Here is a 24,127-nt window from a genome sequence, read left to right on the forward strand (position 1 = left end):
AAGCTTCTACTGGAGGATCTAGCTCTGATACCAATTGTTAGCAGCATCCAAGAAGGAAGACTGGGAGGGAGGGTGAATCAATCTTCATCGGAATAACAAACTTTATCACAAAACACAGATCTGACAAACTGCAGTAATAAAACATATTAGCAAATTAAAAGCACAACACACAACACCAAAACTTTTACGTGGAAAACCCGATTAAGGGAAAAACCATAGTGGGAACCTACCCACAGTAAGATGATACTCTACAGCAGTATATGAAAATGTTACAATGGGGAATGCACATGCATTCAGGGACACTGCCTAGAGCTCACTACTCAAATATAATGGCCTAGAAGGCTACAACCCTTAGGGAAGTCTCACTGACTTACAATAATATTTGGACTACAATTTGGAAGAAGTGAACTAAAAGAATAGCATCGCCAAATGCCTGATTACAGTTCTGGTTAAGCACAAATATTTGTCCTACAACACCAATCTCAACACCAAAGGATAAATCACTTGTTCGCACACAAACCTCTCTCTGACAATGCAGACACAACATCGACACCTAAATTACATGACTATATCACCTATCTATACAATTCATCAACCTTGATAACAAGGTCGACTAAACAATTGTTGATTTAAGTTTGAAATGGTCGCTCCCGCTCCTGCTCTCTCCAACGGTCGGGTTTCCACCGCTCCTCATGACCATCTTTGGCTCCCATCGATGCCTCCTGCCTCCCCTCCTGTTGACACACTTGCCGCTATTTCAGCTCCTTCCACTTCTCTGGTTGCCCCTACGCCTGGGCAATCTCTGATTGGTGGGGCTTTGGTTGGGTCCTCAGACTTGTTTCCTCCTATCGATGCCTTCAGCCTTCATGGCTTTGTTCTCCCTCCTCCTGTGCATTGTTTGGTTGCTGATGGAGGCTCTCTTTTGTCTTCACCCACGCCCTCTGCATGGTGGTTTTGTGTTGGGCCCCCCACAGCTGGTGTCTCTGACCCAGTTTTGGATTTGGATGCCTTTGCTGATGCTGGTGGTGATGCTCGGGGTGAAATTGCTCTACCCAGGCCCTTTGCTGGAATGCGTAGATTTGCCCATGTGGCTAAATATACTGCCCAGCCTTCTAGGGGGGTTCATCCTCTTCCTTATGCCAAGACCTCTCTTGTTGTGGTATGTGGCCATGAGGTTATGGAGAATGTTGACTTCTATCAATGCAGCGCTCTGGTCTACAGATTTACTGGGTTTTGGCCTTCCCTCCCGAACCTTCATCATTGGGTGAGTGATTCTTGGAAGCCCCATATTTCTTATGGCATTGAGCTTTTCCCTTGTGCTAAGGGGTTTTTTGTTGCTTCCTTTGCCTCTACTCATGGTCATGATTTGATTTTGGGTAAGCTATGGACTTGGGGGGATCACTCCCTCTCCATTAAGCCCTGGACTCCTTCCTTCAACCCCCTTACAGAATCTATCTCTGTTTGTCTGGTTTGGGTCTGCATCCTCAATCTCCCCCTCCATTTCTGGGAACCTTCTTGTTTTGAGGCCATCGATAACTCCATTGGCAACTTCTTGAAGGTTCATGATGCCACATTCTCCATGGGTCATTCTACCTTTGCTCGCCTATTGATTGATGTTAACATATTGTTGGCCCTCCCTAGGGATGTGGTTCTTATGGTTGGGGACAAACGTTGGACTCAACCGCTGGATTATGAGGGCCTCTCGTTTCATTGTCGATGGTGTTTCTCAATGGGTCACCTTACTTCTGACTATTCTCTCTCCCGTCGCAAAGGTGTTGCTACTTTGTGGAAGGATGCTACAGAAGACCACTTGACGATTAATTCTTCAGATTCTATTTCGGTGGATTCATTTCAAGATGAGGTGCCCCTTACTGCTGATGAAGCCTTGGTTGATGTTACTGTTGTTGCGGTCCCTTCTGCCCCCTTGGTTCCTACACCTTTTTCTCCTGCTTCTCACCTTCACTCTGCTCCTGATGATTCTTCTCTTGCTGCTGCTTCGCTGCAACAACCTGTTGCCGCTCTGCAACAATAGTCTGGTAGTGACTCTGCAGGGTCTTCCCCGCTTGTTTCTTCTTTGAAAGTTCCTAATGATAGTGTTTCCTTGATGGTTGTTTGTCGTAGGCAGAAAGGAAAATCTAACCCCCTTTCCCAAGCCCTCCTTTGTCAAGATTCGGGGTTTTCTCCCCCCTCTTGATTTGGGTTGGGTTGTTGATGGTTTGACAGGTTGGTTTGGCCTGTCCGACTTTGTCCCTTTGGGGTTTTCACCCTTGCTTGGTCTTTTAATTTGATAGCCTTTGGCTTTGTAAAGGGTCAGCGCTTTTCTTAATGTTGATTTTTAATCAAAAACAAGGTCGGCTAAACCCCCAACCCTCAATTACAAAATTACATCACACAATACAAAGATCGACCACCGAACCAATACAATGGTTTTCATAGCATAACATGGTCCTAATTCAAATTTCCAAATGCACAACTCCACCGAAAATCTTTCCAAGATCAACCGCAACACGCTACATCACCAGAAATACTACATAACACACAAATCATCACTAGTTGATGCAAACCACAAAAAACTTGCACAACGATCAATGTGGATCGCCAAAACAAATAGTACATGACTAGGAAACACTAGCAAGCACGTTAGAATCATCTGGAATAGTTGCACCAACACCACTTTTCAAATCTTCATCGGTCAACGTTTGAAAGCTCAAGAAAATAACCAATCAACAATTGTCATGAAGAAAGATAACTTGTGGAGCACCAAATCATGAACCATCTGAAATGAAGATACACAAGATCATCCAAAATAATATCCCAAAATCTCAACACAAGATCTGATCACACCGGAATATACCGGAGGATATATCGAACTTTGCAAAACATTGATCAGCAAACCAACACTACAAACTGGATCAGAAAATCTTTCCAAACTACAATCACCAGAGCAAATCACAAGAATATGTTGACATAAATGATAACAACATATCCTAGAAGTAGCAATGACCAACAATATCCAACAATAACAGTATTTCATTCATTGTTTTCCTTATTTAATCTCCATGCCACCTTAGTCGCTAGCACTATGTTAAACAATTTTAGTTTTTTGATGCCAAACCTACTCTATTGTTTTGGTAGGCAAACTTGATCCTATATAACCAAAATAATCCTTCTTTATGTATAAATATCATCCACGAGCATCTCTTTTCAATTCTTTCTAAAGTTGTATAAATTAGTGAACATATTCTAAAAAGATATTTTATATAAATTGGTACTCTACAAATTAAATTTTACTATCTACAACTTGCATTCTTTGCTGAGAAGGTGGCATTTCTAGCAATCAAGCTTTCTCTAAATTTTGTCAAATAATTGGGCATGACAGGTTTTTGGTATTCTTCTAAGGAACAAGGGCATGCTAAGATAGATCAAATATAGCTTGTATTTCTAACATTTAAAGAGATTGGTCATCTTGGTTTCCTAGCTAGGGAGTATTAACAAAGAATAAGTGGCTTTTGGCTAGATTCTTTTTTAAACAAAAAATTTCCATAGACTTGTAAAATAATTAACTTCCTTGATATTCACAACTAAAGCTTTAACCAGTAAGATAATATCATCAATCTTTTTTGATGAGTCATAGAAGACTCCAAGGAGGTCTTTAAACCCTTTAGTTCCCATAAAATAATATTCTACTCAAGGATTATATGAGAAGGATGAATAAAATTAGAGATAAGTGCTCTCGTTGCCTCAACCGATGGCTACACCTTGAAAACCTATTATGGAACACCAGTGATAATAATAGATATCGGGGAGAAGATATGCAATTTGATATTAAACTTCTTATTTTTATCAAAATATATATATTTAAAAATCTTAATTAATCTAGGATGGACCATGAGACCTAGCCATAAACCTTATGCATGTATAGCTTGATAATAAAACTTATCGTTCTACGTTTGTCCATAGAGTGGATGACCTCATGTATGGTGATGATAGACTTCAAAATTTATCTCCAATCAACAAAAACACTTGGCTACAAAGGAATGAACCTTAGGAGGATTGTTTCTAATCTAATTACAAGGATTTTAGAAAATATGTACATAAAATTACAAAGGTTTATAGGTACAAAGTCTCATGGTAAATAACACTAGAAATATGTTATTAAGCTCAATTAGATGTGACCTAAATGTATAAATTACTATATAGAATTCATACGGCCTTTGGCAATAATATCTTGGAAGACCTAAAAGTAAATAGGAAATGTCATTCACTCCTAGCACTTTACATCCTTCAAAAGAGTTTACCACAAAATTGATTTCTTCCTCAATTGCTAGGATAATCAACATTTCATTCTCTTTACTAACACTAAGTGGGAATCAATTCCACCAACTACTCGGCCAAACCCAAATCAATAGATTTGTCATTCATGGAGATATTTTAGAAGTAAGCAATTGTAAGATTTCCAAAATATTCCTCTTTAAAAGTTAAGTTGTCATTATTATCAAGTGTTTCCCTTATTTCATTGGCAAGCAGTGCTTCATAGTGATGAGTTGAAATAAATTTATATTCCTATCATCATCTTTTAACCATATAAAATGTGATTTCTACCACCAAAAATCTTCTTCTTTCATGATACTTGAATCCAGTACTTGCACAAAATATTTTTTCCTTCTAGAACGATTATTCATTTATTTCATTACTAAATATACATTAGGTGATTTTTCCTTTTATTAGATTAGGCTAATAATAGCTCAATTTGTCTCATTCATTATGATTGTGACATTTGGCATTGACTAATTTAATCTTTCTTTAAGGTTTGTGTCTCGGATTTCATTCATCCTTTTATAAGGATTCAATGTATTCATTTGTAACATAATCCTTTTGTACATCAATAAACAATTGTCATTTTGTTGCTAATCTTTATTGCTTGATCTTTCTTTGTGACAAGTTTTGTGCTTGCAAATGATTCTAGGGCTTGTTGGGTTGAATCCATAAATCCAACATGCTAGTTATTGTGCAAAGTAAAAGGATGTTATAGGTTTGTACAAGGAGATTTATCTTTTATTGAGTGATTATTCACTTTTTTAGCATGTGGTGTTTTACCTTTGGCCATGAATCAATTGATTTACACTAGTTGTGTTTTTCTACTTATAACAACCAATTTTGTTTGGTTTCCTAGGTGATTGTTTTTCCTTCATAGTAATTACTCATTTTTCTTCGTTGCATGTGTGTTGGACTCATTTCTTATTGATGCATATTTTTCATTCTTTGTAGGTAAATACAATAGTTCATATCTCTAGGCAAGTCAATTTCCTCAACCCTAACATGTGTGTGATCCTTCTTGCTAGGAAACAAATATCTATAGTTTACCATGACAGTAGTAGAGTTGAAATAATGATTGGAGAGGATAGGGTAATTTTAGACACATTGATAGGCCAATGTAGAGCTTTGATAAGAAATGTAGAGAAATTAAATCACTTGGAAAATAAGACCCTTTGATATATGATTTGTAAAACCATATGAGGAGGAGATGAGGTTGGTTAATTAATCTAACCATATTAGTGGTTTGCAAATTATTGGATCCATGTGAAGGAAACCTATTAGTATTAGCTAGGGCTAATATGTTTGCTATAGTAAGAGCTATCCATGGCTCTTTTTTGTTGAACCTAGCTAATAGATTGTTAAATATGTAGGGAAGGCCAAGGTGGGTGGGTAGTGTAATACCCTAAAATGGTCATCTAAACCATGAGCCCCTAATCTCGACAACGTCACCAAGGTCCTAACCAAAGGCAATTAAATCAATCTTGAGCACACAATTAATTTCTAAAATCATCAAATGTCACATGGTAAATTAATCAACCAATATTAATTAAATATTTATTTAATTAATTGATCATTCCAAGTAAATCATTTTAAATAATTATCTTATTTATTTTAATTAAATATCTTCTGCATATTTAATTAAATAAATCAATTTTCCATTAAATCATCAAAAAGAGGAATTAATTTGAAAAATAAATAAAAATTGCCATAAATCTTCAAAAAAGGAAACAAATCAAGAAAGAGGAATTAGAAATTATGAGCACAACTCTTCAAAAAAGGAAATAAATCAAGAAAGGAAGTAATTGACCAAAAAGAATTAAAAATTTGAGAAAAGAAATCAATTGGAGATAATCTTGAAAAAAACAAATTAAAAATTGATAAATAATCTCAAAGAAAGCAATTAAAACAATTAAATATTAAAATTGAATGAAATAGAGAAAAAATTAGTTTTTTCTTGATTTAATCTTAATTTTAGTTCAATTTCCTTTAAAACTGAGAAAAGCATCCAATCACATCAATTCACCTGGATTGTGCTTCCTCTTGGAAAATCTTGACCGCTCATCATCATTTGATCTTAGCCGTTGGTTTCTTTTTGAATTTTCTATAAATTCAGGCTCATCTCTCATTCAAAAAGATCCTGGAGAATATATTGTTATTATGCTGATTTTGCTCTAGGTTCATTGAGGATATTGCATACATATTTAGATCATTTATCTAATTATTGCTTAAATCTTGTTAGATTAAATCTTGCATCCATCTAGCATTAATATCATGCTCATATAGATTAAATCCTTTGTCTTGGTGTCGTCTAGTCACTGGTATTGCTTATAATCTGAGAGCAATCTTATACTCGCATCTTTTAGAAGGCAATGGGTCGATTTGTTATGGTTTTCATATTCATGCTTATATCTGTCTAATCATACATGTAATGACTTAATTGAAGTGTTGTGTATTTCAGATACAGATATAGGTCCACTTTTCACACACACAGGTAGAACTTAGAGCTTTATTAAAAGTAGGTAGAATAGATATAGTATGACTAGGTCCATACCACAAGTGGCAAAGTTGACAAAACTATGCAAATTTGATTAGTTGATAGAGAGTCAACAATATGATGCTAATTGGTTATCTAAGACTAGTCGGTAGAGTGAGTTCTAACAAAAGATAAAACATGTTGCAAGTGTGATAAAGCATCCCTTCAATCATCCTATGTCAACGCATGTTGTATGCTAAGTCATTGGGACTAACAATTAATTTTAAACTATTGCATCTGGATAGAAAATCATGTATTGGAGGTATTGTCCTTCATTTTCTACTACCACAAGTAGGATTGTAAATCATGAACCAGTTTAGAATAATTTGCAAATGTATGAATGACACATTGAGGCGTTATGAACATTGTGTATTGGAGGTATCAAGAGAATAGCTCACTCTTCATAGAGATACTTTTGTTTAGTTGAAGGTTTCTTCAAATTAAACATGTATTACACACTCTTGTATATATGATACAAATTATTAACCATACTTAAGATATTTTTGCTTATGTATTTTATGCATATATTATACATATATTAAATATATACAATGATAATCAAAAAAATCTTACTTTAAAATCCATAAATAATATACTAAAATGTAACATAAATACTTCACATTTTTAAATTACACATAAAAAACTAGTGCATCACTTAACCCAAAAATACTATTTTAATAAAATAAAGTCTCAATCCTTGAAAGTTTATGCGAAGCTTTCTATTGTTGGTTATGCCATCTCATTCATTGATATCTAATTGATATGCACTAAATATGTTTTAGATTTAATATCAAATGAAAGGGCATTTAAGGTTGATAAACAAGCCTTAATCTCAAGAGCTAAAAACTCCAATGTTTTACCAAGTCTTTTTAATGAGTACCATTATAATATATTCACAAACATGATGTGCACTTTTCCACATCACAATATTATTAAATATGAAGTATGAACCACATTTTTGGCTAAACTATTTTTAAAATATTATTCAACCACTTTGAAACCTAAAAGTGTTTTTGAACATTTTTTTAAATAAAAAAATGCCATGAAAATGAATTTCCTTACAATAAATCCATGTTTTCAACATGAATAGAGATTATTATTCACCTAGTTTGATTGACTTTAATATAATTCTCCCACTATTCTTGAGCAACCACAAATGTAGTCACACAATGATATCACTTACTTTTGGCAAAGATGTGCAACAAGCTAAAGAGCACCTTCATAAAGGTTAGAAGACTAAACTCTTCTACAATCACATAAACTTAGTCAAAAAAATAATTTAAAAATAGTTGCAATTTTTTAGAGAAGAATCATAAGTTTGTAGATTTGAAACTTTGTTATAGGCTCTTCATTATATTATATAATAAAGTTAATAAGATCAGTACGTTTGTAACATTTATCATATAATTTATTACTCATGGATAAGATGGATATTAAATTTAACATACTCATCATTAAGGAGTTCAAATTATCAATACATTTGTAGTTGTGCTTACCTCATCACACCTTGCCTATTATCAAGTTGTTTTGTACAAATTATCTCATGAACATCTTAGTATTGTATCTCATGTATCAATCATGTAGATCCCATTTTTATTATTGCTCATATTGGTGGAATAGTATCGTTGTGTTGCTTCTCTCTTGATTGTGAAGGTTATATGGTTTGCACATTGTTGTTCTTCGTCACTACACCAAAAAATTTAACATTAAAATGCTTTGATTTTCTTTATGGTGAAAATATACTTCTATCTACATTACTATATTTTCTTCAAAGGAAAAAAAGGCATGCAATAAAACACCTCATAAATTAATCTTAGAGGAGAGTATTGTGCAAAATTTATTGTGCAAAATTTAAGATCTTTAAATTTTGAATAAGATCACATAAAATATAAACAAATCATACCACAACAGAAGTGTATGTGGAGAAAAGCCCTTTTGGGAGGAAAATCTCACACTCCAAAGTGGCCCAATATATTATTCAATAAATTAAAAATAGTTACAAGATCCTTTATAGGAGTATCATCAATCAAAGATCTAGAGTAATTATGGTTGTATAACAATAGTTACAAACTCGCTACTAAATACCTCTATCTTAATAATCATATAATTAGGAGTAGTGCATGAAATTATTAAAATGGTAATTAAAAAATCATAAGCTAAAACCACCCAAAAAAGTGGTGCCCATATTACCTAGGTAAAAAACCAACTCTCAAATCCCTGGATGAGTTCACAAGATAAAATAGCATATTCATTCCTCTCATAAGCACATCATAAAGCACTCACCAAATTAGGTGTTCCATTTGGATTCATTTTCTCCACTCAAAGATGTCTTATGATGTGTTATAAAATGCACCATAAATTGGTCAAAAAGTGTAATTGCCTCTTATAGCTCTATTCTATGCACTATATGTTTTTACATTTTCATTACAAGAGGCCATAAATTTTCATCCATAGATCATTGGGGCCCTTTTTAAAGTGTAGAGAGTCCTAAACCAAGCATAGAGGATATTATTGTGAAAATTTAAATATATTTACAATTACATAAAGGAGAAACACATATAAAGCATAAACAAAATCATGCCACAACATAGGTGTACATGGTAAAAACCCTTTCAAGATGAAGAAAAAAAACCTCCAAAATAGTCAAAGGCATTATGCAATAAACTAAATATAACTACAATACTCTTGAAGAGTAATATTTTACAAGAGTATCACCAACTATAGATCTAGAGGAGTTTCAGTAGTATAACAATATCTACAAACTCACTACTCAATGCCTTCATATTAAGCATCCTATAAATAGAAAATGTAGATCATGAAAAATCAAATAGTAATTACAAAATCATGATTTAAATTCACCCAAAAAAGTGGTGCATAAATAACTAGTTAGAAAATCAACACCCAAATTTTAGGATGAGTTCACAAGCAAAAAATAACATATATTCCTTCCACCTATCATAACTACATAATAAACCACTCCTCAAATCATAGATTCTATTTTGTGTTCATTATATCCACTTAGAAATGCATTATGATGTGTCTTAACACACATTATAAGTTGGTCAACAAGTGTAACTCCCTCTTACAACTCTTTTCTATATCCTATGTTGCTTTACATTTTTTATGTAGGAGGTCATAACTTTTGATCCAAGAGGTCATTGAGGCTCTTTTTTAAAATTTGAGAAGTTGAAATATCTATGTAATGGGCATCCCTAGAATTGATGTTAAGCAACTCAAAATATATAAAAAAAAAATTAATTTTATAGCCTAAAATTTGAGTTTTAATGTTTCATAGTCTAAAAATTACATTCTAGCAAAGGTTGAGACACCTTTCCTAACATTTCCTACATGGAAAATATGTCCATACTAAAAATCTGTGAAAGAAAATAAATAAGGATATATCCAAACTCTAGTCAAGGTAAACCATATTTGACATGATAAATCAAAAATATTGGATCTACTGTAAGCAAAAAATAGAGGGATAAACCAATAGGGGTGTAGGGTTTGTTGATACATATAGAGGATAAAACACACCCTACATTAGGTTGACAATTTAATTACTTCAATCAATTTTGTAGTTAATCTAGATATAGAAACTAAGTTTAGAAAAGTGCTGAAATAAGTACTAAAATCAACAACAAATGATAAGTACTAAATGTATTAGCTTTATGTGTGATGTGTACATGCATTGTATAGCTCCTCTTAGAATTATGCTATCAAATATGTAAGGCTTTCACATATGGGAATGTGGATTGGCTTTCACAACAAATGATAAGTACTACATGAGTGACTCTAAACCTTTATAGGGCTCTAAAAAATTTGTTCGTTTTCTTCGAAAATTTGTTCATCTATATGTATCTAGACTACACAGTGCTTAAAAGCACCAACAAGACATACTATTAATTAGGGGAACACATGACTTGTCTCAATCGCAAGTCATATATAGTGATTTGTGGGTGTTAGAACAATATTGAATATTGGTATAGATGCTTGATTATATGTGTTTTGGTTATTATAAATACTTGATTGTATGAGTTCTAATGATGTGATGTCATGAACATGTTTTGTGTAATGGTCTAAGAATCTGTCATTTTATTCAACACAATAGCTTTCAAATTTGAATATTCCTTAAGTTGGATGTTGATTTCTAGATGAATTCAAGTTCACTTGGATGCATGATTAAATTTAATAGAAAAGAGGGGTCAAGTTTTTCCTGCCAACTTGACTTAAGATTATAATAAAAAAATATTTCATATAGTAATTTTCAACTGTTGTAATTATTTTTTTCGACAAATATGGTCTACATAGAACCTACATCTATATTGTCTTAAAATAACACCTAAAAAGTCTAATCACTTGAAAAAAATTTGGTGATTTTCAAATTATCTTTATATATATATTTTTTTATTTTTAAAAAATTGACATATAATTTCATATAGACTTGCTCTTTATCATTGATTATTTGAAAAAAAAAAATCTATATGAATTACTTTTATAACCAACTACTTACAAATTCATTTCACCTACCCACCCACCAAAATTTATGTATACCCAACTTAAATACAATAATAAAATATGCTTTACTTGTGAAAATGGAGACTCTACATCAAATTAAAATATTATGTTCATCTTATTAAACAACACAATGGCATCATATTCTTATAATTTCTTTTGTATAAAAGTAATATTATATCAAATGAGCCTTGACCATGAATATCTAACACAAGGTCATCCACATATTTGCACTTAATGAAAGAAACCTCAAAGAAAAAAACCACCTAGTAAGTTTACTTTTTTACTTTGCATTGTGTATAAAGAGAAGTTAGATTTTTAGTATAAATATTATAATTTGAAATCCATCAAAGTGGCTTTAAAAGTATACCCCTCAATCTAGAAATGCAAACTATCTTTCACAATCAAGGCATAAAATATTGTGTCTTAGTTTTCTACTTTTACAAGTGATAGTGAAACATTTTGCTTTGGCTTAAATTTTATGCATATTTTACATCACAAATCCAAAATGATTACATTGAAGTCATCATCAAAGCCCCTAGAAGATTACTTGATAGAAAAGACAAAGATCTAGTCACAAGCCTTGGCCCAAAACGAGTTTAAACCCAACTTGTAGAAAAAGTAGTAATTAAGCTTAAACTTAAAAAAAAATAATGCTATTCTTTTTGGTAATGAGATCCAATCATGCAACCATGCCGGCAAAAAATATTAAGAAATTAGGTCACTCATTAACCTAATTTTCTAAAAGCAGGTGATGGGTGTCATATTGGAGATAATATCTAATAAAAAAATCATTCTTGTGAAGGCTATGCATGTGAAGGCTATGCATGTGGGATGAAGATTATAAGGTCTACTGTAATTATTAAAGAATTTATCCTATGACCCATTTGTTTTGATTTAGCTCTTACCTATTGCATGCTTTAATAAACTATTTTATTTTATTTTGTATTGATTAAGTCAGCATTATAGATTATATGCAGCAGTTCAAAACAGTAAGTTCATAGATTTGAGATAAGGAGAAAATCTGAGGAGGATCTAGAGAAGGGAGACAATGAATTAATAGATTAAAATAAGTTTAATAAAATTGTAAAATATTAGTTATTTTAAATCTGTTTTAGATATTTTTTTAAATATTAGAATTATTTATTTGAAGAAGTTTTTGATTGCATAAATATAATTTATAAAAAAGTGTTGAAAAGTAAAAAGTAAAGTAATTTATTAGAATATAGAATAACTAAACATTTGGTGTATTTATAAGAATTTTTGTAAGATTAATGTGATTCAATATTTGTCTACATAAATCATGTTTCTTTTTCTTTTGGATCTATTGAATTACAGCTTTATAATACATTCTTATTATCAATATAACTTCTTCTATTTAAACATTTTTTTATGATTTTTTTTTCAAATTTGATAAAAATAGCATTTAGAAAACTTTACTAATATATTGTATAATAAATTCAAAGGACATTAAATTATATGGTTTGAACAATAGAGTAATAAGTTTTATTAGTGAATTTGATTCATAAGACTTTTAAAGTTGTCACCATCAAATTACTTAGAACATATAAATTCTTCAACTTTAATCTCTCTTTTCTTACATATGAAATGATATTGACAAGGTAGACAATGAAAAAAGTTGATAAAAAAAAGTTGTCAATTAACTTGATAGTATTATCCATTAACTTGATAAAAAAAAGTTGTCAATGTCAATGTACTTAGAAGTTAAAAAAAAAAAACAATGAAAAAAGAGATTGGTAGTATTATCCATTAACTTGATAAAAAAAAGTTGTCAATGTCAATTTACTTAGAAGTAAAATAAAAATAAAAAAATAAAAAAAGTTATCAATATCAATTTACTTTGAATAAATATCAAAATAAATTCACTTGATAAAAAAAAATTGTCTATATCCATTTACTTAGAAAATATAAATACTTTTTTAACATCAATTTCTCTCTCATATACATGAAATGATATTGACAAGATAGACAATGCAAAAAGATATTGATACTATTGTCCATTAACAATAAACATCGAATATAATATATAGATGCAAAAAGATATTGATACTATTGTCCATTAACAATAAACATCGAATATAATATATATCTGCTATGGATTCCTTTCTTCTCTATTATGCTAGATTAAGAATATGATTTTACAATATATTAATAAATACCAGTGTTATTTAAAGATGCAAGGAAGGGGATTAAGAAAAGAAGCTATTTTGAAATATAGTTTTAAAATCAGTATATGATATCATATTGAACTTGAGGTAAAATAGGAGAGGGGGCCAAGCAAGCAATACACTCATCTCCAATCAATCATTTATAATGTTAGTACATTATGTCATACTTCCATTAACATAAAAATTATAGTATATTAAACTCTATAAATTATTAGAACAAAACCTTCCAACCAATATAAAAAAATTAAAAAACTCTTTTTTAAAAGATGTCAAGATTCAAATAAATAAATATATATAGGGGTATGAATGCAAAGTCCCCTTTCATAAGCCACAGTTGCACTTGGTCCCTCTATGTGAACCCCAAAATATTTTTAAAAAGCCTGAGCCAATTAAATCAGCCATGCTTACAAGCGCACCACCTTAATGCTAGACCACAGTCTACAAACTGTGTTGTTTTTTAAAATGCTAAGAATTCCATTAGCCAAATATCTGGATTCTTTCACCTTGTGAAAGATAAAAGCCCGTCGGTAATGTGTCTCCTATAAAAAAATAGAATCCGCTCGTCAAACCTATGCTGAGGGGTAGGCCATGTTTAAATCCTTGAAAAGATATTTCCAAATGCCATATATGCAGAATGGTCAGCTGCTTCTCCTCCAATATATCTCTATTACTCACACTAACAAGATCTATAGAAACCCATAAATGGCTTCTTGGTTGGTCCTAATGAGAGCCTGGAATCTAGGCCCTCTGTCATCTCCTCCAATATATCTCTTTTACTCACACTAACAGATATGTAGAAACCCATCTATGGCTTCCTATTTAGTTTTATATGAAAGCCTGGAATCTAGACTCTCTGTCATTAATTTGTATTGTACATAGTCCATTGATTTCCTGCAGTGATTAAGTGGGTAGTATAGAGAGAATACAGTGTCTGGCTTATCAAGAAGCCAGGTATTTCAGGATTGAATGAAGTTGGTCTTACATGGTAGAAGAGGATGCAGGTTTCCATGGTTTATTCTGCAGTCACTAAACCAGGGGATCGGGAGAAGGAAGATAATAATATAGAATGCCATGACAAAGATGGAAATCGAATGGGATGTATACCAACAAGCTCTTTGGAACTTGAAGGCCCATTCACCTATGATTCCATAATGGTCTCCCATGAAACAAAAAAATCTGTATATAGTGTTCTATCATCAAATGCTTCATGTGACTGGAGAAGCCATTCAATGTCAAGCTTTCCGTCAGAATTGAGCTTATGCTCAACTCCCTCCCTCAGATTCCTAGACACGGGATCACAAAATTATGAAAGGAATACTCATGGATGCATTTCAGCTATCAAGGGCTATGGTGGTGGTGTGGGCATATTTTCCTTGGCTTTAAAATGTTGTAATGTTCTCTATAGTGGATCCTATGGCATTCAAGCGTGGCATCATGATGCACAGAACCCTGCAAAACAAAGATGCACCTTCGGTTCTGGAGCTGTGAAGGCCATCAGTTTTGCTGGTGATAAACTATTGAGTGCACATGAGGACCATAAAATCAGAATCTGGAAATTGTCTGAGGATCGCCATCCTAAACTTATCTGTTCGCTGCCCACAGTGAAAGACTACCTGAGGAACTGCATAAAGCCTGGGAGTTATGTTAAAGTCAGGAGGCATAAAACATGTTTGTGGATACAACACATTGATACAATATCTTCTCTTGCTACAACAAAAGATGGCCTATTGTATTCTGCTTCATGGGATAAAACAGTGAAGGTGTGGAGGCTATCAGATTCAGTCTGCATAGAATCATTCCCAGCCCATGTAGATGCCATAAATTCAATTGTGACCTCAGATGATGGCATCCTCTACACTGCTTCTGCTGATTCCAAGATTAAAGTATGGAAAAAATGCTGCAGTGGACTAAGGACCAAACATACCATGATCAGAGTATTGGAGAAACACAAGTCTGCAATTAATGCTCTTGCACTTAGCTCTGATGGTTCAGTTCTGTATTCAGGAGGTTGTGATAGAGATATCATTGTTTGGGAGAAGCGAAGGATAGATGTAAATGGATATGCAGATGATGACGAGCATATTATGCATGCTGTTAGTTTGCTCAGTGGTCACATGCAGGCCATCTTGTGCCTGGCTACTGTTAAATCGGATTTGGTTTGTAGTGGGTCTGCTGATAAGACCGTCAGAATCTGGAGGAGGGGAGTAGGTGAGTGTCAGAGCTGTTGCATAGCCGTTTTGAAAGGCCATAACAGTCCTGTCAAGTCTATTACTGCATGTTATGATGATTTCGTAGGCTGTGTTACATTTAGTGGAAGCCTAGATGGAGAAATAAGGGTATGGTTAGGGCATGGTCATCTTAGGCTGCTTAATTTGGAGGGCTTGTGACTTTTATCCACCATTATGCTGAGGTAAGTGCTGTAAAGCGTGTGTGATCCAGCTTTGAAAGGAGTCCGAGTACAAAATTATGAATTCCATACTGGACTGGAAGCAAATCTTATTGTACCTTTTTTTGGATTTCCTTGATTTGTGATTGTTACCTTTGTAATGTGTTTCTTAATCATATAGGATTTGGCTTACTGTGTGGTTATATTTCTTGGGTACTAAGATCACTCACCGGCATTCCCAACAGTAAGCGATGCCCGGTGCCTTAAAGTTGTAATCAATAGCTATTGACACACTAATGAGCTTGTCTATATGGATTTTTTTCCACGTTATTAACTCCACTGTTCCTCTCTTAAGCAATTTTTTCTGATTTTTTGTAGAATCGAGATTTTAGGTCAGTGCTTATTTCTATTAAGTAATAGTTGGATAATAAAACTTTCCCTCCCACTCGGAGCTAGCATGGTGTCTGAAAAAAGTATGCTACTCTTCGTTTGTCCAGAATGAACAAATTTTCTTCTTGAAGCATTATGATTTTCTTCTTGAATGGTGTTATTTCATTATTTAGAACATAATAGTACACTGAAAGGAAACCGTTTGGTGTAAAAAACGTGTGTATAGTTTTTTTCGCTTTGATGAAATAAAATACATTCTTTGTTTAGAAGCTCTTTTTTTAAATGTAATGGATTATCATGTGTATTATAATTGTATATGTTACAGAAACTACTTTTCCATTTAACAAATTTATGTTAAATGAACAAGGAAATCACTCACAATCTTTCATTATTTCCTTCTAAGTTCGGAGTTTTTAGGAGTTTTCCCTGTAATTGACACATTCATTAATTCATCCATCAGCATCTTGCCATAACAAGTTTCTGGTTCTGATTAGCAGCTAGAATAAACCTGCTTTTATCAATGAAATCCAAAGCAAGTGAAAGAGACCCCTAAGAAAGCAGGATTCAATCCGTCGACCTTTAACTGACAAACACCCCATAGCTGCCACACCAAAAACCTATACTATAAAATGGAATACCGTTTACCTGGAACTACTTTGCCAGCTATTGGCTAAAGGCTTTCGTTTTCAAACAAAGACTGGAAAGGGTGAGAACCCACGAAGAAAACATTGTTTCATTATCATCGTATAGTTCTTTTTCCATTACCAAATGAATACCTACTCCATGAGTAATAAGCTTGCAACCAACCCCCTCCCTACCTAATGTGACCCTTGAGTACGAGAAGAGTTTGCATCCATTAATTGTCAAAGATTAATAATTTATTTGGTTAATCATGATATTTGTAATTCATTTGTAGATACTGTTAGTTCGTCACAAGACACATCTTGGTGCTGCTCATCATTGAGTAGGATGTAGCAAAGGATTCTAAGGATAATTGTTGTATTTTTACCGATGAGGATGGAAAGCACTACGAATTCTACAATTATATGCTGAGACCGATTTTCCTTGCACAAATTGAACTAATAGAATTTTCTCGACATAGAGAAGGTTATTCGTTAATTAACAAATTTAATTTTTTTGTCAAACTCGAAGGTGATTTATCAACCATAGTCGAATGATATTGCATGTTCACCAATAAAACCATACCAAATTGTAAGTAAATGACATAATAAGAGTTTTATTGACAGTTTATAGATAAGTACAATATATATTGAAATTGATGAAAACTGTACAAACTGTTTTGGCTAGATTCAACATAAGCAAAGCTATAATAAACACAGCAAAAAAATTAGTAAGTAAAGAGGTATAAATAGAAAAGAAATTATATGCTTGTGCCAATGTTGATCACCATTTGTATCGTGCAACCTTGTTTTTAATCCATAATAAGTATACGATACAATTACTCTCCACACATTCATCGCCATCTTGTTTTTGGCTATCCCAATCTTACTTTAAACCAGAAGTTCACACCATTATACCTTCGAACATTGCTTGCTACAAGAATGCAGATAACCATAGCATGTATCTATGAAGTCGCTCTTACCAACAACAAGGACATTCAGGATACGTTATTTCAACTCCAAGTAACTCCTCGAAACAGAAAGCCAAGAAATAGTCATAGTGTTCGCTAATAGCAGCTACATCATTCTATGTCCTACGGAAGGCAGTTAATGTCATCTTAATTTTAGCACAAGTTACTTTACCCACATGATCCAGCCCCCGGTTATGATCCTCCACAAAATTTACAGATAAATTTTTTTAAATTATAGCCTCCTTCCTCACAACACAAGGAATCGTCTATAGAATTGATAAATATATATAGGCCAACTTCTTCCACACAATTTGTTTAAGTTGCATATCCCAATAGGCCAGAGATTTTGTGCCTCTATACTAACATCAAATATTTCTATTTCCCTGTTTAGCTCCCAAGACTCTGAAAACGTTCTCAAATTCTCTGGAATCTATGATTCCTTACATGAGATATCTCTGGATCCAAAAGCAGGGCGAACCTACTGAACTCATGAATGATCCTAGTGGTTGGCATATTTATCATTCTTAATATCCCAAAATAGGCTTCATTGAATGAAATCTTTTAAATACACCAAGTACTTTCTATATATACCTTATACCATTTACAGAACAATGTAGCCACTAAAGCAAGGTCATTATTCTCACTCATCCCCATGGCCCCAAAGCTCACCAAGTATAATTTCATTCACTCTGCAACCCCTTCCGATAGAAATGTACATCTGAAAGGTTTTTAGTTTTTTCAGGACTACTTTGGAAGACTCCAACACTGCAAAAGCTTGCATTGGAAACATTTGTAACTCTAACTTGTTCAGAGTAATTATACTTCCAAACATCAACTTCTTGCTTCTTGATATAAGCAGGCAACCTCTCATTCAGAGAAAATCTTTCCCTAATACTTTAAAGGGTTGCTCAGAATTTAGGCCATGCATCTACTCTCATGTTGGCTTCTTAAACATCAATATTAAAGAAAAGATCTTTGATCTTTGATCTTTAATTCCTTATTCCCTGACTTGATGCCACCAGGTAGCATCTTATGTAATTTTTAAAACCATTTTTCTCGATTTTATGTTTTCCTCTGTTATCATTATTGCCTACAAATTGAAGATGGATGTGCAGATGATTTTCTAATTTCCTCTATTATCAGTATAACCTATAAATTATAGATGGATGTGCAGACATTCTTGAGTACATTAAAAAATTGGGTCATTCTACTTAAAAGTCTCCTTTTTGTTCTTAGACGTCCATATTAATGAAAAAGTCTTTACCCTGTGATCCTTTATTTCCAAAATTGATACCAACAAAGTACAATCTTAAAGTATATTTCCAAGCACATTACTTATTTTAATTTGCTCTACTAACATAGTGTCAACTATAAATTGATGTGCAAACTATATTAAAGTTTTAATGTTTTGACGTGCAAAATTGCAGCATACATTAAACTCTCTTCTAAGATTATACACGTGGTGCAAGAGAGGGTCACCCTGGAGTAATCCTACCCTCCTCCTACACTTAAACTCTTTGATGAGAACCAATTCTAGATTAGAGAACATGAAAACAGAAACTAATTTTCACCCAATTTGTACACTTTTAATTAAACAAGCATATGAATGCCATGCATTAAACTGGACCCATTTCAAAAGGCAAATGCTTATGATCTTATTGACAGCAAAACGAATTGCCTCTTGGAAATTAAGACCCCCTCCAGCATTTGTCTCCCCTTAATAACCCTCCCTGATCTAGCGATATGACTGATCAGGTACCTTCTTAAGTCTGTTTAACATATAAGACATCTGAGCATATATTCATAAACTACTTGCTTCAGCCCTGTGAAGAGATAAAGCTAAAAAAGTGTAACTGAGACTTCCAGTTGTCTTTTGGAAAAAATTATTTCCTCCGCCAGCTTCAGAAAAAACATCTTTTTTAATGAACCAAAATTCCTCATAAGGTTCTATCAGGAAATGGTCAAGATGGTATTTTTTTCTTTTATCATTTGCAAAACCGCATACTTCAATTATTCCTCTAGTATTCCCCATTAGAGACTCCTGTCCTGACAAATCAGGCCTGTATATAGATTGTGCCATCTAGATTCCTCCTAGCTCCTCATTCAGAAGGTAAATTGCTAAAATATCTAAACGCTTCTTATTGTAGACCTCTGCTGAACTCAAGCATTACTTGACACTTCTATTCAGACTCAATTTATTCCATTCTACAGTTACAGAGACATTTTCTTTAATGTAGACTTTCTGGTAGACCTCTTCCTTTAGAATGATCTGCATATTTCTTCAAAGATTGTGTTGACTTCCAACTTCAGCTTATGGATATTTCTGAACTCCTTACCCCCACTCTTCGAGTTTCTGCTTAACAAACCTCAGCAAACTGACGAAATTCTACATCTGTCTAACATGCTAAGTTTACCGCCTGTCCACAAGCTTTTCATAAAATAACTAAGCCCATCATCCTAACACCACATAAATTCCAAGCAAAATGGAACATTTGCAAGTCTATCCAGAATAATCGGCCAACTCTCTTAGTCTTCACTATTACATGTGGGATTCTATCCACCAGTTGGCAGCAAACCAAGAATCACTTAACGGAATCTGTCAAAAGTCTCTCAATTTCGAAAACTGTTCAAAATCTTCTATTATGAGAAGTATATTTCCACTCTCTTAGGAGAACATTCACTATAATTCTAAATTTCCATCATTAGCTTAATCACTTGAGATTTCGGTACCTCTTCTCCTCTTCTGAACTGTGTTCAAGACAACACCCAGCTAGAGATCAACTCTATTAAAATTCTCTTTGTCAGCAGTTCATCCCATTTGATCTTCTTTCCATTCATCCAGTTACAGCCATCAATACCTCCTTGAACTTTCCATAAACACCACTCCAAATGCTGACTGTAGAAGTGAAGGATACCCATCTTTTCCCTTTACAACCTCTTTAACCTATTTGGGTCTCAACGAGATGCAGTCCCTTGGGTGTAAACTGTAAACAATGCCACAGTTTCCAGTGCATCCATAATTCTACCAAATAAAATCAGCTAGTTAATCTATTTCTAAGGTCTTAGCTTTGTGCCTGGTGGAGAAACCATCACCAATTCTTCTTTACTAGTTTTCTTTTAACATTTTTCATGGTGTTGCTACCTATATAGTATATACACATTACATCCCATGACATATCTTCATTTCCATTGTGGGAAGAACTTTTCCAATGCCTTAAATTGTTTTGAATCCATTAATTGTTGCCCAGTTAACAGTTGTCTGATCCTTTGTGGGTTTGTTAATTGAGGGCTTTAGTTACCAAACTTACATACATCACTCGCACTCAACAATAGTTGTTCTTGATCAGACTTCCTCTCGGAATCTAATCTTGCATGTTGTGTGATATTAATTGAGAGCTATAATTTTTAGCGTGATATTAATTGAGGGCTCTAGTTACCCAACACATATCACTCCCAATTAACAATAGGTTTTCTTGATCTGATTCTGTCTGGATTTATGAAGGGTTTTCATTATCAAATTTATACCTCCTACTTGCTACCACTTTCTCAATATCCATTGCAATTGAACTTATTTGAACCAGATGATTTTCCAACAGACCCTTGCTTTAATTCTCACCAACCTACTTTTTTACCATGAATTTCATAATTTACCGTCATCAAATTTCCAGGATTGCAGAACCTCAAACGACTCTTTAAGAAATCTTCTCTGAAATTCTCTGTCTACTTGTAACTGTAAAAAGCATTCTTTCCTCTATCTAACCCTTCCCAAACTGGCAAGAGGGCAACATCCTGTTTCCTTTTATTGTTCTTATCTAGTTGTATGAGCCATCGCTTCTCCTTTGCCTTACCTGGTTTAAGGAAACTTCTCCTAACGTTTAACACACAGCCCTAAAACAGAATTGCCAGAGTACACTACCAAAACCCATTTCTGATGATCCCAATGAATTTCATAGCCATGCACAATAAATTCATACCCTAAAGCTGAATTGCCTCATGGTACACTACCAAACCCATTTCTGATGATCCAATGAATTCTATAGCCATGCATAAATTCATACATATGTAGTTACTGTTCTTTTTTCCATTGCCTCAAAAACTTACTACACATTTCCCTGGACTGTTACTGATTGCTATAAATAGTTCCTTCCTCTCCAGCACTCACAAACAATAAACTGTCAAGTGTGCATTGCGGAAGACCATTATCACTCAAATTAAAATTGCTATACGAAGTCTTATATTTTGAAATTAGTGTAGCTGCCTACAAATTCCTCCATATGATCTTTAATATGACTAGAGATTGCTTCCATTCATGCACTGAACGAGCTCAATATCCCCTCCAGTTTTCATACAACCACATACCCAAGTATCTGCATATGAGAGTATGGTTTCAATAAATAGCATCTCCTGAAACTAATGCGAAATATATAATAAATTTTGGTTTCCTATCCAGATTTGATTGGAAACTTTTGCCATCTTGACAGCATTCAGATTTAGCAGTTGCAGGATTGAAAGTTACTCCAAAATTTGAGCAGGATTGAAAGTTACTCCAAAATTTGTTGTCTGTCTTCATCCATCATTTCTGGCAATACAGCTGGTTACATGGAAGTAGATTGGACCTGATCCCTTTAATCTTCTCTAAACCCTCAGGAATTGTTTGCATCAAAAATTTCTATCTAATAACGAAACTTATTATCACCTCTTATACTGATTAAAACAGAAAATATAACAAATCAAAACTCAATAGTTTCGTCTGGTAAATTTGAATGTCTAAGCATCTTCTGCCAACACTCAACAGAAGATTTAGTTCCACATCTAAAAAATTTCTGATAAAAATCTTTTCAATGTTTTGTAATACAATTTTGCAAAAAATGTTTAATAGCATTTTCCAACATTTGTCATCTAGCTCTTTCCACAATTTGCATCCTCTAGTTATTTTATTGAGATGTAAATGTTAAGGTGTAACAATCAGAACAAGAACAAGAGTAGTATTTACCAAACATATACTTTTTTCCTCGATCTTCAAATTGAGACTTTATCTTCTTTGTCAATTTTGCTTGCAATCAAATGCATCACCAAACATCATTTATTGTTTAATTATTTGTACTTAAAGTTATTTTCATTATTCACTTTGATAACATAAAAAACAAAGAAATCAAGATTTGTTTCTAATATAATCTGACGTTTATTTTCAATTATATGGTGAAATATTTTATTAATAGTCTGCGTAATTACCTAAGAACATAAGTCATTCTCTACTTACTAAAACTCCCAAAACTTTGAAAAAATGGTATATTCCTTGAATGAGAAACCTGCATTCTTGGTCACACTACAAGCCCCCCTTTGATAAGAACTTGCAATCTAATGGTGTTACCTTTTTTATCCTGAACCAGAATGGAAAAGAGAAGAATTTGAAAACAACAGTTTACCTAGTACAATGAATTCGGACCATTACACACCATCAGCACTCTGATATAATGGGGAAAATTAAAAACAAGGTTAAAGATGCAGAGAGTAAAATCGAAGCAGATAATTAAGGCCAACAATTTCATCCCTGCATTAGTAGAGATACAAGTAAATAGAATATATGATTAAGATGAAATATGCTGCTTTGTCCAGAAAAGTTTCAACTTTGTACATAAACAATAACAGCACATAAAAGAACCAATTAAACAGCTGTAGGAATAGCTTTGCAGTTGAAGGCTTGAAGCAATCAAATGATGGGAGCATACAGACTTTGCCAATGACAGAATATTCTAACTGCAGATGCTGCACTGTACAGTTGGGACATGAATGTTATAAAGCAAAACCAGCAGATGCAAACTCTGCGATCAAATAAAGTGATTCAACCAATATCTGGAATGATTCAAACACAAATATCCAAGTCAACTACAACAACTTCCTCCTTGGGCAGCATTAACACTTCCTGTGCCAGCGCCGGCACCAGAAACACCTCCATATCCAACTTTGATACCACATGACTGAAACATATAACATGCAAAATTTCAGTCAAGCTCCTAGAAACTACATTTGAGAATCATGCTATAAAATGTCCAAAATGGGAGAAGCAATATACTCCATGCATCCTAGATATATGGAAAAATCAGGGCTCATTTATTTAAAATTTCAATCCACCATGATTAGATAGAATTTAAAATGAACAAATGAATAAGTAATTCTGTTTATGCGGGAGGGCTCATGTGGGTATAATA

General features: G+C 33.4%; 2 protein-coding genes across 2 annotated transcripts in view; one reads left to right on the forward strand and one right to left on the reverse strand.

The window, feature by feature from the left end:
* Positions 1-13,926: 13,926 nt before the first annotated feature.
* On the forward strand, positions 13,927-16,295 carry LOC131044612 (protein JINGUBANG). The gene has a single exon (XM_057977967.2). It carries the CDS (start codon positions 14,547-14,549, stop codon positions 15,936-15,938), a length of 1,392 nt encoding a protein of 463 aa, XP_057833950.2. The 5' UTR covers positions 13,927-14,546; the 3' UTR covers positions 15,939-16,295.
* A 7,189-nt stretch (positions 16,296-23,484) lies between these two features.
* Positions 23,485-24,127, reverse strand: part of LOC131044636 (ras-related protein RABB1c) — a 28,019-nt gene continuing 27,376 nt past the window's right edge. Inside the window, exon 7 of the mRNA XM_059221552.1 lies at positions 23,485-23,896. Within this exon, the coding sequence (XP_059077535.1) occupies positions 23,801-23,896 (96 nt within the window). The 3' untranslated portion in view covers positions 23,485-23,800. The remainder of the gene's footprint in view (positions 23,897-24,127) is intronic.

This window comes from Cryptomeria japonica, chromosome 1 (assembly GCF_030272615.1).
Source record: "Cryptomeria japonica chromosome 1, Sugi_1.0, whole genome shotgun sequence".
Classification (NCBI taxonomy): Eukaryota; Viridiplantae; Streptophyta; class Pinopsida; order Cupressales; family Cupressaceae; genus Cryptomeria; species Cryptomeria japonica.